The sequence below is a fragment of the Chiloscyllium punctatum genome, chromosome 4 (genome assembly GCF_047496795.1).
Source record: "Chiloscyllium punctatum isolate Juve2018m chromosome 4, sChiPun1.3, whole genome shotgun sequence".
Classification (NCBI taxonomy): Eukaryota; Metazoa; Chordata; class Chondrichthyes; order Orectolobiformes; family Hemiscylliidae; genus Chiloscyllium; species Chiloscyllium punctatum.
Window position 1 is genome coordinate 18,359,429 of NC_092742.1, and position 16,713 is coordinate 18,376,141.

Sequence of the window (16,713 nt, forward strand, 5' to 3'; positions counted from 1 at the left end):
GGTAGAGATATGGGGAATGTGGACAAACAGAAAAACCTAGGAGGTTCAAGTACATCGTTCGTTCAAAGTGGCACCACAGATAGGGTGGCAAAGCAGCATTCAGCACACTTGCATTCGTGGGTCAAAGCACGAGGTACAGGAGTTTGAACAACATGTTACAACTGCACAAGAGATTGATGAGGCCACATTTGGAGTACTGTGTACAATTCTAGTCACCTTGCTAGAGGACGGATGTTATCAAATTGGAATGGGTACAGAAAAGATTTACAAACATGTTACAAAGACTGGAAGATTTGAGTTTAAGGAGAGGCTGAATAGGCTGGGGCTTTTTTTTCCCCCTTTAGTAGTGTAGAAGGCTGAGGGGTGATCTTATGAAGGTTTAAATGGGCATGAGGGGCAGAGATAAGGTGAATAGCTATGGTCTTTTTTCCCCAGGGTATGGGAGTTTAAAACTAGAGGGCACAGGTTTAAGCAAGAGGGGAAAGATTTAAAAGGGACCTGAGGGGCAAATTTTTCAGAGGGTGGCATCAATATGGAACAAGCTGCTGGAGATAGCAGTAGAGGCAGATACAATTAGAACATTTAAAAAGACATTTAAAAAGAAAGATTTAGAGGGATAGAGGCCAAATGCAGGCAAATTGGACTATTTCAGCTTAGGAAACCTGGTTGGGCTGAAGATACTGTTTCTGTGACCTCCAGTTCTTTTGCAAATCTTAAAATTGTGCTCTCAGGTGACTGTGTACTCTGCCACTGAAAGCAGTCATTCGATATTATCTTCTGAACACCTCTATCAAATCACTTAACCTCATTCTAAATAAAACATACCCCTGCTCTCCCCATAACAAAAGTCTCTCATTCCTTATATCATTTTAGTCAATCTCTTCTACATCTTCTTCAATGCTTTGGCATTCTTCCTAAAATGTGGTGTTTAAAGTTAAGTAATTCTGCAGTGAGGCTAAAACACTTTGTTGCTTTGCAGTCTGTGACTTTTCAGACTGGAGGTCTGAGGCCAGTGGTGCGCCACAAGGATCAGTGCTGCGTCCACTGTTTTTTGTAATTTATGTAAATGATTTGGATATATGGGGCGGTATAGTTAGTAAGCGTGCAGATGACACCAAAATTGAAGGTGTAATGGATAATAAAGGCTACCTCAAAGTACAACGGAATCGTGACCAGATGAGCCAATGGGCTGAGGAATGGCAGATGGAGTTTAATTCAGATAAATGCGAGGTGCCGCATTTTGGGAAAGCAAATCTTAGCAGGACTTATACACTTAATAGTAAGGTCTGAGGGAGTGTTGCTGAACAAAGAGACCTTGGCGTGCAGGTTCATAGCTCCTTGAAAGTGGAGTCGTAGGTAGATAGGATAGTGAAGGCAGTGTTTGGTATGCTTTCCTTTGTTGGTCAGAGTATTGAGTATAGGGGTTGATAGCACTGGATTAGTGGTGCTGGAAGAGCACAGCAGTTCAGGCAGCATCCAACGAGCAGCGAAATCGACATTTCGGGCAAAAGCCTTTCATTTATTCCTGATGAAGGGCTTTTGCCCGAAACGTCGATTTCGCTGCTCGTTGGATGCTGCCTGAACTGCTGTGCTCTTCCAGCACCACTAATCCAGTATTTGCTTTCCAGCATCTGCAGTCATTGTTTTTACCCCTTTAGGGGTTGATAGGCCATGTTGCAGCTGTTCAGGACATTGATTAGGTCACTGTTGGAATACTGCATGCAATTCTGGTCTCCTTCCTATTGGAAGGATGTTATGAAACTTGAAAGGGTTCAGAAAAGATTTACAAGGATGTTGCCAGGGTTGGAGAATCTGAGCTATAGGGAGAGTCTAAATAGGCTGAGGCTGTTTTCCCTGGAGCGGAGGCTGAGGGATGACCTTAGAGGTTTATAAGGTCACAAGGAGCATGGATAGGGTAAATAGACAAGGTCTTTTCCCTGGGGTGGGGAATCCAAGACTAAAAGGGCATAGGTTTAGGGTGGGAGGGGAAAGATATAAAAGGGACCTAAGGGGCAACTTTTTCACACAGAGGGTGGTATGTGTATGGAATCAGCTGCCAGAGGAAGTGGTGGAGGCTGGTACAATTGCAGCATTTAAAAGACATCTGGATGGGTATATGAATACGAAGGTTTTAGAGGGATATGGGCCAAGTGCTGGAAATGGGACTAACTTAGATTAGAATACCTAGTCAGCATGGACGAGTTCAACCAAAAGGAATGGTTCCATGCTGTACATCTCTATGACTCAAGGTTTTCAAATACTAGTTTCACAATCTTTTATGCCCACCTGGTTCAGTTGACTGGACAGCTGATTTGTGATGCAATCTGGCGCCAATACCAAGAGCTCAAGTCCTGCACTAACTGACTATGAGGAAGTCTCCTTTTCAATCTCTCTCCTCACCTGTGGTGGTGACCCTCAGATTAAACCAGACCTGACGTCTCTATCAAATAAGAGTATACACCTATGGGCTGGTAAGACTAAGGACTCTTCACTTCTATTGCTTCAAAACCGACTAATACTGGAAAATTAGTTATTTTCAGAATAAAAATAGCTACATGGATTAAAAGGGGGACAAATGTTCTCCTGCTGCATGTCAAATTTCCTTAAAGGCAGCATGCCCACTTATACAGAGTTTTTGCAGCAAGAGGAGAGCGGCGCACATCACTGCCCGTTCTACTGGTTTCAATTAAGATTGCTTCCAAAGGTCATAATTTTAACTTGCCAGAACGTGGACATACCCTTTTGATTATATTATCAATTATACGAAGAGTGTGTGTTTTAGAACAAAGAATGTATGTCTGGGAAGGGGACAGCGTTTCAACAAGCAGAATTTTGGCAATTCGGCGTTTTAAAATAACCAACCCGGTGATTTAAAACGGGTTCACTCCGAATAGAAATCGTGGCCGACAAGATTGTAAATCCGAACCCGACACAGAAAATGCCGTCTACAACCGAGGGATAAAGCGTTTCAAATACTGAAAGGAAACGTGAAGAGACTGAAAACGATGCTGATAGAGAAATAAAACCACATCACCCCCTCTCCCCAACAACACACACGAGCGAATAAGACATCCAGTTAGTGACAGATAAGCATTCTGCTCGTTAAACAACGGCAAATTAAAATCGAAGACCAAGTATCCGGCGTTGCGGCGGGTGAAAGGCCTGATCGCGGAGTGAGGTGAGGGCGAAAGGCCTGGACTCCGGTGGGTTTTAAAAGGCCTGGACGCGGGGGCGGCCTACCAGGCGGGTGAATGACGGCATTCCCCTCCAGCAGCGGGCCCTCTCTCTCTCTCTCTCTCTCCCCGATCCCTGGCTCACCATCACGGTACTCACTATGGCATGGCTCGGCCCGGCTCCGTTCCACTTCCACTATCCCTAACGGTCGCCGAGGTTCACTTTCATCCTTGCGCCCCCGAGATTGATTCTTTTCTTTTCCGGAGCGGGAAAATAAAATCGCTCCTTCGGATGTTGAAGGAATTTCCCCCTCCTCTCCCCCCCCCAACTACCGTTATGTCTTGGATTTTAAACTCGCCCCGCCTTTTGTTGTGTCCCCAACGCCGACGGCACCCTCTTCTCCCTCCCTTGCTCCTCCTTTACAACAAAGCAGCCGGTCCCAACATGGCGACAGACAGACAAAAACAACAAACCCGCCGCAGCCAGCACCAGCCGGCTCGGCGACCACGGCGCCGCCTTCCCCCTTCCGTCAGCGCGCACACGACGCCATGCGGCGCCGCGTCCATACGTCGCTGGACGCTAACCCACCTCCCTAGCACGCATGCGCACTTACACGTAAGGCTGTCGGGAAATTCTGTACATCGCCAACACCAAGGAGCTTGCGCATTTACAGCCCTTTTGCGCAAGCTCCTTAGTGCTTTTCAGCTGCACAATCTCGTTGATAGTGCGCATGCTCCCTGGTGTCTGAACGAACAGCCTCTTTGATAGTGAGCATGCTCCCTATTGTCCATAAGCACAGCCTCGTTGTTAGTGCGCATGCCCGTATATCTGGAAGCAGAATCTCTTAGTTAAAATATTGTTAAGCGTTAACTTTGCTTTTTCTCCAACGATTTCGTTAGGTCTGCTGAGTTTCTTCAGCAATTTCTATTTTTGTTCCAGCCTTGTTCATAATGTACATGCTCTTTGGTGTCAGCAAGAGAGCTGCGAATGCTGGAAATCTGAAACAAAAGTCTTTTCCCTGGGTCTGGGGGGGGGGGGGTCCAGAACTATAGGTTTAGGGTGAGAGGGGAAAGATATAAAAGAGACCTAAGGGGCAACTTACACATTCAGAGGGTGGTACGTGTATGGAATGAGCTGCCAGAGGATGTGCTGGAGGCTAGTACAATTGCAACATTTAAAAGGCATTTGGATGGGTATATGAATAGGAAGGGCTTGGAGGGATATGGGCTGGGTGCTGGCAGGTGAGACTAGATTGGGTTGGGATATCTGGTCGGCATAGACGGGTTGGACTGAAGGGTCTATTTCCATGCTCTATGACTCTAATAATAGGAATTGCTGGAGAGACTCGGCAGGTTTAGCAGCATCTGTGGAGAGAAAACAGAGCTAAGGTTTTGAGTTCAGTGACCCTCATTCAGAACTCTTTACTGACTGAAGATTAACTTTGCTTTCTTTCCAGAGATGTTGCCAGACCTGCTGAGTTTCACCAGCAAGTTTTGCTTTAGTTTCATTCTTTTTTCCTATTATTTCAATAATAATTTGAAACTTACTCTTTGACCCTAAGAATTGAAGAACAGTTTAAGGCTTAAACCTGAAATCGGTTCAACAAGCGCTCTCTCCTCCGAGTTCATTACCCTCTCTTGAACTAACCTCTAAGTAAATGTCCCACTTTCAGGACCTTTGACATTGCCAGCTAATCAGAAACAAAAACAAATTACTGGAAATACTCAGCAGCATCTGTGAGGAGAAATCAGAGTTAACATTTGAGACGGTGACCCTTCCTCAGACTTGATGATAGCTAGGAAAACGTCAATTTTTATGCAGAACACATATCGTGGGAGGTGGGGAGAAGGAGTAAATGATAGGTGGGGATTGAGCCCAAAAAGAGAGAGAACAGTTGGACAGACAAAAGAGTGGATAACGATCTGGCTAGGACGGTGAATAGCTGTTAATGGAGACTGTTAGTGGTTTACAATGGGTAATAGCAGATTATATGATAACAAGAAGAAAGTGAGCATTGCAGATGCTGGAGACAAAACATGTGGTGCTGGAAAAGCACAGCCGGTCAGGCAGCATCTGAGGAACAGGAATGCTCAAAATGTTGACTCTCCTGCTCCTAAGATGCTGCTTGACCAGCTGTGGTGTTCCAGCACCACACTTTTTTTGACTCTTTATGTGATAACAAGGCATGATGTGTGGGGTCTAGGACATAGGAGAGTTCAAGCTCTAAAGTTAATGAACTCAATATTGAGTCCAGAAGGCTGCAGGCCTCCCAAGTGGAAAATGAAGTGTTGTTCTTTCAGATTATGTTGAGCTTCACTGGAGCACTGCAGCAAGCCTGAGGCAGAGATATTGGGCATGGAACAGGCTGACGTGTTGAAGTGGCAAGTAACTGGAAGCGCAGTCATTTTTGCAGGCAGAAAGTGAGTGTTCTGTGAAGTGGTCACCCATCTGTGCTTCATTTCCCCAATGTAGAGGAGGTCACATTGTGAGCACCAAATGCAGTACACTAGATTGTGTGAAGTGCAGGTCACCATGAAAGGTATCTTTGGGCCCTTGGATACTGAGGACGGAGGAGGTAAATGGGCAAGTATCTCAGGTTTGTTATAATGGTCCAATGAAGCTCAGCCTAAACTGGAAGAACAACATCTCATTCTCCACTTGGGGAGCCTGCAACCTTCTAGACTCAATATTGAGTTCAATACCTTTAAGATTTTAAAACTCCTATGTCCTAGACTCCACCCCACACATCAGGCCTTGTTATCACATTGTCTGCTATTACATACAAGCCATTGTTAGCCAGTAACAGTCTCCATTAATAAGTATTCACCCTCCGAGCCAGACCATTATCCACTCCTAACTGTTCTTCTCCCTCTTTGGGTTCTACCTCCATCTATCACTTACTCCTTCCCTCTTTCCCCCACCCCAGTCCTGCATAAAAATTGACAGTTTGCTTGCTATAATCAGTTCTGAGGAAGGGTCATCAGATTCTGATTTCTCCTCACAGGTGCTGCCAGACCTGCTGAGCGTTTCCAGCAATTTCTCTTTCTAATTTTGTTTCTGATTTACAGCATCTGCAATTCTTTTGGTTTTAATGACCTCAAAATCCTTGTAATGTCAATCATAAATAAGGTACTCTGATCACTTATTGTCACTTTTTGCACCTCCTTTGGTACCTGCCCCTTGAAAAAAAACTCCCCCATTTTAATTAGAACTATCCCACATGAAGCCACTGTTTGAGAGGAGTGGTAAGGATAAGCCAGGGAACTATAGGCCAGTGAGCCTGATGTTGGTTGTGGGTATGTTGTTGGAGGGAATCCTGAGGGACAGGATGTACATGTATTTGGAAAGGCAAGGACTGATTAGGGATAGATTAGAGTAGTGCTGGAAAAGCACAGCAGGTCAGGCAGCATCGAAGGAGCAGGAAAAGGGATGTTTCGGGCAAAAGGCCTTCATCAGGAATGGAGGCTAGTCAACATGGGTTTGCGCATGGGAAATCCTGTCTGACAAACTTGACAGCATTTTTTGAAGAAATAACAAAGAGGATTGATGAGGGCAGAGCAGTGGACATGATCTATATGGACTTCAGTAAGACATTCGACAAGGTTCCCCATGGGAGACTGGTTAGCAAGGTTAGATCTCATGGAATACAGGGAGAACTCGCCATTTGGATATGGAACTGGCTCAAAGGTGCAAGACAGAGGGTCGGGGTGGAGGGTTGTTTTTCAGACTGGAGGCTTGTGACCAGTGGAGTGCCACAAGGATCGGTGCTGGGTCCACTACTTTTCATCATTTATATAAATGATTTGGATGTGAGCATAAGAAGTATAGTTAGTAAGTTTGCAGATGACACCAAAATTGGAAGTGTAGTGGACAGCGAAGAAGGTTACCTCAGATTACAACAGGATCTCGATCAGATGAGCCAGTGGGCTGAGAAGTGGCAGATGGAGTTTAATTTAGATAATTGCGAGGTGCTGCATTTTGGAAAAGCAAATCTTAACAGGCCTTTTACACTTAATGGTAAGGTCCAAGGAGAGGATAGAGACCTTGGAGTGCAAGTTCATAGCTCCTTGAAAGTGGAGTTGCGGGTTTATAGGGTGGTGAAGAAGGTGTTTGGTATGTTTTCCTTTATTGGTCAGAGTACTGAGTACAGGAGTTGAGAAGTCATGTTGTGGCTGTACAGGGCATTGGTTAGGTCACTTTGGAATATTGCATGCAATTCTGGTCTTCCTATTGGAAGGATGTTATGAAACATGAAAGGGTTCAGAAAAGGTTTACAAGGATGTTGACAGGGTTGTACAATTTGAGCTATAGAGAGAGGTTGAATAGGCGAGGACTGTTTTCCCTGGAGCATCACAGGTTGAGGGGTGACTTTATAGAGGTTTATAAAATCATGAGGGGCATGGATAGGATAAATAGACAAAGTCTCTTCCCTGGGGTGAGGGAGTCCAGAACTAGAGAGCATAGATTTAGGGTGGGAGGGGAAAGATACGAGAAAGATCAAAGGCACAACTTCTTCACGCAGAGGGTGGAATGTGTACAGAATGAGCTGCCAGAGGAAGTGGTGGAGGTTAGTATGATTTAAAAGGCATCAGGATGGGATTATGAATAGGAAGGGCTTGGAGGGATATGGGCCGGGTGCTGGCAGGTGCGACTAGATTGGATTGGGATATCTGGTCGGCATGGACAAGTTGGACGAAAGGGTCTTTTTCCGTGCTGTACATCTCTATGACCTCTATGACTCTACCTTTCAAGCCTCAAGTGATCAGCATTTAGACTTCATTCACCACAACATTGTTCTCATTACAAATTGCTCAACCGGTTATGGGTTATATTTCAGTGTATTGATGAGTCTTTATCGGGAATACAGTGCACTATATTGGTCCTTATTTAAGAAAGGATATGTATGTATTGAAGCAGTTCAGACAAGATTTACTAAACTAATACCTGGAATGAATGGGTTTTCTTAAGAGGAAATGTTAAACATGCTAGTCTTTTATCTACTAAAGTTCAAAAAAGTAACAGGTGACGAGTGAGATATATAAATCTTGAAGAGTCTAGATGAGAGGTATGGAAAGTGCTTCCTGTTGTGGGAAAATTTATAAATTGGAATCACTGCTTAGAATTAAGACAATGTTAAAGAGAGTACTTTTTCTTCGAGTGGTTTGTGAGTCATTGAAACGCTTCTCCTCAAAATGCAGTGGTAGGGATGTTTATATTTTCAAGATAGAAGTAAATAGATTCAAGATATTCTATGGTGTGAAAGATTTCTGGGAATCAATAAAAATATAGTGTAATCAAATTAACCATTATCTTGTTAAATGACAGAGCAGGTTCACTCGGCCAAGTGGCCTATGCCTATTCCTAATTTGTATATTTGTATTTAGAATCATGGACCTATACAGATGGAAACAGACTGTTTGGTTCAACGTACCCATGCTGACCAGATATCTTAAACTGATCTCATCCCATTTGCTAGTATTTGGTCCATTTTCCTCCAAATCCTTCCGATTCATGTACCCATCCAGATGCCTTTTAAATATTGTAATTGTACCCACCTCCTTTGGCAGCTCATTCCATACATGATTCAACTTTCATGTGAAAAATTTGCCCTTTAGGTCTCTTGTAAACTTTCCCCTCTCACCTTAAACCTGTGCCCTCTAGTTTTTAACTCCCCTATTCTGGGGAAAAGACCTTGACTGTTCACCTTATCCATGCCCCTCATGGCTTTATAAACTTCTATATGGTCACCCCTCAGCCTCTGAGTCTCCAGGGAAAAAAGCCCCAACGTATTCAGCCCCTCACTATAGCTCAAACCCTCCAATACCAGCAACAACCTTGTAAAACCTCTCTGAACAATATCTCTTCCATACCAGGGAAACCAGAATTTAATTTTAAAAGTGGCTTCACAAATATCTGTACAGCCATAACATATCATCCCAACTCCTATACTCAATGCATTGACCAATGAATGCAATATGCCAAGTGCCTTCTTCACCACCCTGTCTATTTGCAACTCCACTTTCAAGGAACTATGCATCTGCATTTCTCAGTCTCTTTGTTCAGCAACACTCCCTAGGACCTTACCATTAAGTGTATAAGTGCTTCCCTGATTTGCCTTTCCAAAATGCAGCACCTCACATTTACCTAAATGAAACTGCATCTGCTACTCCTTGTCCCATTGGTTCATCTGATCAAGGTCCTGTTGCACTCTGAGATAGCCTTCTTTGCTGACCACTACACAACCAATTTTGGTGTCATCTGCAAACTTACTGAACACCTCCGATATTCACATCCAAATCATTTAAATAAATGGTGAAAATCAATGGAATTGGCAATGATTCTTTCGGCACACCACTGTTCACAGGCCTCCAGTTAAAAAAAAATCCCTCTATCATCAACCTCTGTCTCCAACCTTCAAGCCAATTTTGTATCAAATTGGTTAGCTTTCTCTGAATTCCATGTGACTTAACCTTGCTAACCAGTCTACCATGCTGTTTCTAAAGTTGGAGCAATACAAAATGTATTGTACTATAAGATTACAAACTAATAGGAGTCACTTAATTCATATAAGCAGGATTTCCTTTAATGGCACAAATTACATTTCCACTACAACTAATTTTGCTAACACACAATTTAGAAAGACAAAGTCCTAATCAATATATCAAAACTGGTTTCTCATCTATATAATTTGGAGAAACAATTCAAAGTCTTCCACTTTCTCTTCATTCAACTTGTGGATTATGCTTGAACAGGTATTCAGCCTTAAAAATTAAAAAATAACATTTTAATATATTATTATGATTTGTTAATTCTGGATTAGGATAACAGAGTTAGAATATGCAGGTGTATAAGGGAGACACAACTGAATTAGGACAATGGTAACCTCTTTCTAATCATATGATTATCAGAGTATTAGTTCTGAAAAATATTAGATTATCAATGATAATTGTTTGATTAGAACTCCAGGTGCCTACGTTTCTTTTCTGAGAGAAATCAAGAGTACTACTGACTCCTGTGAAGCCATGCATATTTCTTCAGCAGAAGAGGCTAAAGTGTTAATATTGCCTGAAGCATGGAAATAAAGATGTTGGGTACTAAATCTGATGTGATTTATTTGCTTCATAACTCTACCTTCTGAAGAAGGGTTACACCTGAAACATTGACTTCTCCTCCTCGTTATGCTGCCTGGCTTGCTGTGTTCTTCCAACCTCCTGCTTGTCTATTTTGGATTCCAGCATCTGCAGCTTTTGGTCTCTAATTAAGTTTGTACCACTGCGAAGCCTAGTCAAAGGATACTTATTTTGAAGAAGTTCTCTACCTCCATCAGATGTGAATCCTGAAGAAAGGTTACAGCCGAAACATTGAAACTCTCCACCTCCTGATGCTGCCTGGCTTTCTGTGTTCTTCTAGCATCCTGCTTGTCTACCTATCTTCTCTCACAGCTATTTAATTAGTCACAGTTATGTAACTTTCTCTCTCTCACACACACACACTCTCTTGCTCTCTCTCTTCACATATGCACGCACATAAGTCTATGGAGTGAATTTGCATTTACAGAATTGTATTTGCAGATACATTCTATTTTGTTCAGAAAGCACACAATCTGTAGGTAGTCAATCCGTATGGCATTTTATAAATTCCTACTTTGGAAACAGAACCAGTCTTACTCATATATTGCACCAGTTGTGTAATGTTTTGCTATAAATCCTGTGTCCTATGAACATAGCTACCTGACGAAGGAGCAGTGCTCCAAAAGCTTGTACTTCCAAATAGAGCTGTTAAACTTTTAACTTGGTATTGTGTGATTTTTAACAGTTAAGTAAGATATTGAATTGGTAGAAAACTGGTCATTTCACCCCCACACTGATCATGGCCATGTGCAGTATTGATTACCATAAATGCAAAGTCATCACAGCTCAATACTCTGCATGTTGGTTTGTGTTCTAATAGAGGAGAGTAATGAACAAGTTTAAGGGGGTCATGGCAAGAGAATCACTATTTTGTTTCACTTACCAAGAAGTCAACTGGATCACTGGGCCTGATTTTGCAGCACTCAATCAGTCCCTTGGTCAGTGTTGGCATGACATTCTGCATTAAATAATTTCGTAATGGGATTGAATGGGCTTCAAGAAATTCCTGTTCTTGTCTCTTTACCTCCTCCAGGCGCTTGCTCTGTATAAAAATTCAAATATATTAACTTTTCAACATACACAAAGAGGTCATGGATCTAACCCATTTAACCCATCTGATTCACTAATGCCCTTTAGGGAAGGAAACCTTCTGTCTTTAACCAGTCTAGCCTAAAGGGGACTGCAGAACCACAGCAATATTGTTGACTCTTACCTGCCCTCTGAAATGGCTTAGCAAGCCACTCAATTTACAGGAAATTAGGAATGGGCAACAAATGTGGGTGTTCATACCAACATGCCTTAAAAGAATAAAGAAAAGAAATGTGAATGGAGCAGAAAGGCAATGTGGGTATAAAAGATCAGCCACAGTCAAAGTAAACAAAAGAAATCCCTCAAAAGGCCAAAGGTCCATTCCTGCTCCATTTCTAATGTTCTTAATTATAAACACACATACACAAACTTTGTACTGTTGAAAAAAAATACATAGAGACATACAGCATGGAAACAGATCCTCCGGTCCAACTCATCCACACTGACCAGACATCCCAACTGGCCTTGTCCCATTTGGCAGCATTTGGCCCATATCTCTCTAAATCCTTCTTTTTCGTATATCCATCTAGATGTTTCTTAATGTTGTAATTGCACCTATTTTGTCAAAGTTTTTACTCTTGTGCTCATTGGGCTCATTCATAAGAATATCAGAGATATCAATGTAAGGGGAATAAACCATTTAGACTGTATGAGGACGGTGCTGATTAGTTGCAGATGAATTGGTAGAGGTATTGCAATGGGCAATGCACCAAATAAATGATGACTAACAGTTAACTGACAAGTTTGTTTAAAATTTAACCTACTTAATCTGGTCAAGGCATTGCCCTGAGAAACTTACCAGAGAATGTTGTTATCTATTAGACACAGTGTATTTACATGTCTGTAAAGAACAGAATGGAGTGTAAGAGTATTTGTAGCATCAAAAAATGTGCAGGTTGGTGAATTAGCCATGGGAAATGCAGGGATACAGGGATGAGAGGAGGTTTGGGTGGGATGCTCTTCAATGGGCCAAATGGCCTACTTCCGCACTGTAGGGGTTCTATAATATCTATGTGTGTGGATGTGCCATACTGCAAGTGCAACTGACTCATTTGTGTTATAGGCAGACCATTCTTCTGGCTTGCCAGCAGCGTCCTATTAGCCTTCCAGAGTAAGCCAAGGTAGACTGGCACTTGAAGTAATGACTACTCTGATCAGGTCATATCTCACTGTACATTGCACAAACTCATAAATAGGCCATAAGCCAAAGGCCCATGCAGAACCTGAGAAGTGCAAAATAATAAGGAAGAAATACTGAAGAATCAGATTTTGACTCTGAAGCTTCTGAGATCACTAAGTTCAGTTTTCATTCAAATATGAAGGATGTAGTCATTATGTTTGATCATGATTTGTGAATGTAAAAAATGAATTAAATTACATGATAGCTATATTTGCTCATTAGGCACAACAAAACTTGTAAAAATAAAAGGAAATATGTCAAATGCTGGAAAACTGAAATAAGAACAGAACTGCTGAACTTACATGGCGTCAGCATTTCTAAAAAGTACGGACTATAACATTCTTGGCAGACACCTTTCAAGGGAGCAGTTTGTTAATATACTGTTTTAAAAGCAGCACTGAAAAGTTTTTATTTGATGAGAAAATACTTACATTAGAGATTTGAGACATATTAGCTTTAGATACCAATTCTAGTCTGTTGGGGATAGTAATGCAAGACATTAATACTGAATATGTTATGCAATGATTAGAATGAGGTCAGTCAAGTGGAGGTCATATAATATGAGCTCTCTAACTGGGGCTGTTAATCTGGTCCAATCTGGGAGTCCTGGCTGACAGCTATAGACAGGAGTGTCAGAGGTTCTATCATTCTGAGAGCTGGCACCTGAGGAAGCTGGATCAGTGTCAAGGACTTTCATAGTGTAAATAAAGGGTGACTTGGTGATGGGATACTGGCCTCTATGGTGTTTTTTTCATGTTACTTATTACAGAGTGAAAAGTATATGAGAAATCAATCAAAGTAAATTGTGTAAGTAAATGTCAAATTATGAAACTGGACTAGTAGATGTAATTTGGAGGTTAATAATTATGAATGATGTTATTAACTGTTATGATTGTAAGAACCAAAAGATTTGTTTATTTAAATATCAAGTGGATAACAAAAACCTGAAGGCAGGGAGAATTCTACACAGGATAGTCCTCATGAATTTCAGCCTGGTAACTGTTAGTAGGACATAAAGGCATAGAGAGAAACTTTACCCATTGTAACATAAACATCAGCAGTTCTGGATCTGCTGACATCGTTTGTTCTTTATTAAAGAGATTGCACTGTCGCTGATCAATTTACCTTATTAGAGAAGTTGGAGAAATGCAAAACGTAGAAAGATAGCTTCTGATAGTGATCGAATGGCATATTTTGATGCCCAGTTATATTTTTTCTGAGTATCACGGGCTACTGTGGATATTGGGTCTTATCTGAACTTGCCAGTATGTTCCATTTGTGAATACATTTCCCCCACTTACCCATTCCTCCCAGCGTGCCATTTTTTCTGCAGCTTCCTCTGCTTCTCTTCGTTCTCGCTCTGCAATTTCAGCAGCCTCTCTGGCCAGACGCTCATCTGCCTGTCTGCGTTGTAGTTCTTTCAGCTCCTCAGGTGTTGGCCCATAGTTCTTAGCAGATCCCACGATTTTAATAATATCATCAATGACTGGAGTGTTTTCAGCATCATTGTCTTGAGAAACATCTGAAAGGAACAGTTATAGGCTGCACTTCAAGTTTTCTTGTACATTCACTGTAATCCTCAACACAGTTGAAAATTTCTGTGTTGGAAATTGCATTTCAAATACATATAGCTGGCCAAAATGACTTCTGCATTACATGTCTTTTCTTTATTTCATGTGTTACAATACAGGGTTAACTCCTCTGCTAAATTGTCCATAATTGGGCGGCATGGTGGCACAGTGGTTAGCACTGCTGTCTCACAGTGCCAGAGATCCGGGTTCAATTCCCACCTCAGGTGACTGACTGTGTGGAGTTTGCACATTCTCCCTGTGTCTGCGTGGGTTTCCTCCAGGTGCTCCGGTTTCCTCCCATAGTCCAAAGATGTGCAGGTTAGGTGAATTGGCCATGCTAAATTGCCCGTAGTGTTAGGTAAGGGGTAAATGTATGGGTGGGTTGCGCTTCGGCGGGTTGGTGTGAACTTGTTGGGCCGAAGGGCCTGTTTCCACACTGTAATGTAATCTAATCTAATTTAAACCCAACACACATAAAAGATTCACCCCGTGCTATAATTTGTGAAAATTCGAGAGGTAAAGAACAATCCCAATGGTTACTATTTAAAATAAAAGTTAACAATTTTAACTAACAAACAACTATTTACAACTCATTTATCTAAACCTATCTTTTACCTTTCCTTCTACAATACTGGTCCAATAAAACCCCCGATTAAGAGTTACAGAAAAATTCTAATTCCATAACCAGCCAGCTGTCAAATCTTTTCTTGGTATCTTCCTCTGTAAATTTACTTTCCAGGTCGGTGTCGATCTTTGTTCCTGTGCAAACGCCTTCTCCAGGTACCTGTCAGAGAGTTCTTGCTAGCAGCCTACATTGGTTGGTCTTTTAGAAGTTCTGCCCCAACTGTTCAATTTTTCCCGGTCTTATACGCCAAAGCATTGGATCGTTTCATTGATTTTAATATTGTCAAAATATCAAATTCAAACTTGATTGGAGTTTAGTACCTTGGGGCATAATTTAAACTGACTGGCCAAATTTGAATTTGTTTTGTCTCAAAGCAACTCCTAGCTGCTGAACCAAATGTTACATCGTAAATTCTCCAGCACTCTGTGTGCTTGCTAAGTCCTTCAACTCTCTTAAAGGTACAGTACCCCTTACACCTTCAAAACACATGTTCTTAATTATATGCCTTTAAACATTTGGCTGTTTGTATCATATCTGTATTCATAAACTTTATCACTTATTCATATTTTACCTATATTTTGTCAGTCCTATCAATAGACACCACGACTGACCATAAAACTCAGGCTATTAATCTACATTTCTTTTTCTTTGTGACACTGACGAACCTTCTGTATATTTCTAGCATTTAAGTGTTTTATTTCAGATTTTTGGTACTCACTGGTTTAGTTTAAACAGAGATCACACTCTAATTAGATACATCCTTTGTCATGGAAATCACTAGTTATAATTCTATCAGAGCTAAAAGTAAAACATATATTAAAATGGGCATTTATATTTAAGAAATAAATGCAAAAGCATCCAAGACTTTCCATACACAGTGTATCTTTAGTGACAGGACAGAAGACAGCTGAGATACTTCTCCTTTGGGAGGGAGAGAAGGAAAATCAAAGAAAGTCCTCTTTGACGGAGTTTAAAAATGCATTCATATAGTGTTCTTCACAACATCAGGACATGTGATTTCACTACTAATGAAAAACTTTATTTTTAGATTCCCTACAGTGTGTAAACAGGCCCTTTGGCCCAATCAGTCCACACCGACCCTCCGCAGAGTAACCCACCCAGACCCATTTCTCTCTGACTAATGCACCTAACACTATGGACAATTTTGGACTGTAGGAAGAAACCAGAGCACCCAGACATGGGGAGAATGTGCAAACTCCATACAGACAGTTACCCAAGGCTGGAATCGAACCTGGGACCTTGGTGCTGTGAGGCAGCAGTGCTAACCACTGAGCCACCGTGCCACCCAGATTGTTGATATGCTTATCTACCTCTTTAAAATAACTCCCCCACTGCAGTTTGACTTGTTCAATTAATAGCCTGGTTAGTCATAGCACATATCATGATCTAACTGGATGGTGTAACAGTCTCAATGGTCCATAGCAGTTCCTATTTTCCTGTAAATCGTGAGCTTGGAAATTCCTTGTTAGTATACTGGTTATTATCCCCACTATCATGGAGGAGATTAGAGTTCAACCCGCTGAAGGGGAGTGGCTGATCTTTGTGTGATGGACTTTCCGTAAATAAGGGTTTCTTTTTGGATGCTTGTGGCACATCAGTGGAGTCCCTGCATCAGAGCAAGAGGTCTGAGTTCAAGTCCCACCTCTTCCAGATGCGTAATAACATCACTGAACAGGTTGATTAGAAAATATAAAATATAGCCTTGAATTTAAAATGAGTAATTCTAAGTGAGACCCTCCTGTGTGAATAAAAATACCTTTTGTTTCTATAAAGTGCAAACTTTTCCTGATTATCAAGCTAAAAGTTGAGAATGTGATGCTGGCAAAGCACAACATGTCAGGCAGCATCTGAGGAGTAGGAGAATTGACGTTTCAGGCATAAGCCCTTCATTAGGAATAGGCTCAAATCCAAAACCTACCTACC

General features: G+C 41.7%; 2 protein-coding genes across 6 annotated transcripts in view; both read right to left on the reverse strand.

The window, feature by feature from the left end:
- LOC140476097 (poly(A) polymerase type 3-like) overlaps positions 1 to 3,707 on the reverse strand; it is a 104,265-nt gene extending 100,558 nt beyond the window's left edge. Inside the window, exon 1 of one of the 4 annotated variants that reach the window (XM_072568163.1) lies at positions 3,334 to 3,704. In XM_072568163.1, the coding sequence (XP_072424264.1) occupies positions 3,334 to 3,341 (8 nt within the window). In that variant the 5' untranslated portion in view covers positions 3,342 to 3,704. Of the gene's footprint in view, positions 1 to 3,333 lie in introns of all 4 variants that reach the window. The other 3 variants (XM_072568162.1, XM_072568166.1, XM_072568167.1) reach the window with 3 other exon arrangements.
- A 6,028-nt stretch (positions 3,708 to 9,735) lies between these two features.
- Positions 9,736 to 16,713, reverse strand: part of ak7b (adenylate kinase 7b) — an 86,935-nt gene continuing 79,957 nt past the window's right edge. For both annotated transcript variants that reach the window (XM_072567850.1, XM_072567849.1), the window contains 3 exons: positions 13,875 to 14,095; positions 11,188 to 11,346; positions 9,736 to 9,935 (listed from right to left, as the gene is read on the reverse strand). In XM_072567850.1, coding sequence (XP_072423951.1) covers positions 9,897 to 9,935; positions 11,188 to 11,346; positions 13,875 to 14,095 — 419 coding nt within the window. In that variant the 3' untranslated portion in view covers positions 9,736 to 9,896. The remainder of the gene's footprint in view (positions 9,936 to 11,187; positions 11,347 to 13,874; positions 14,096 to 16,713) is intronic.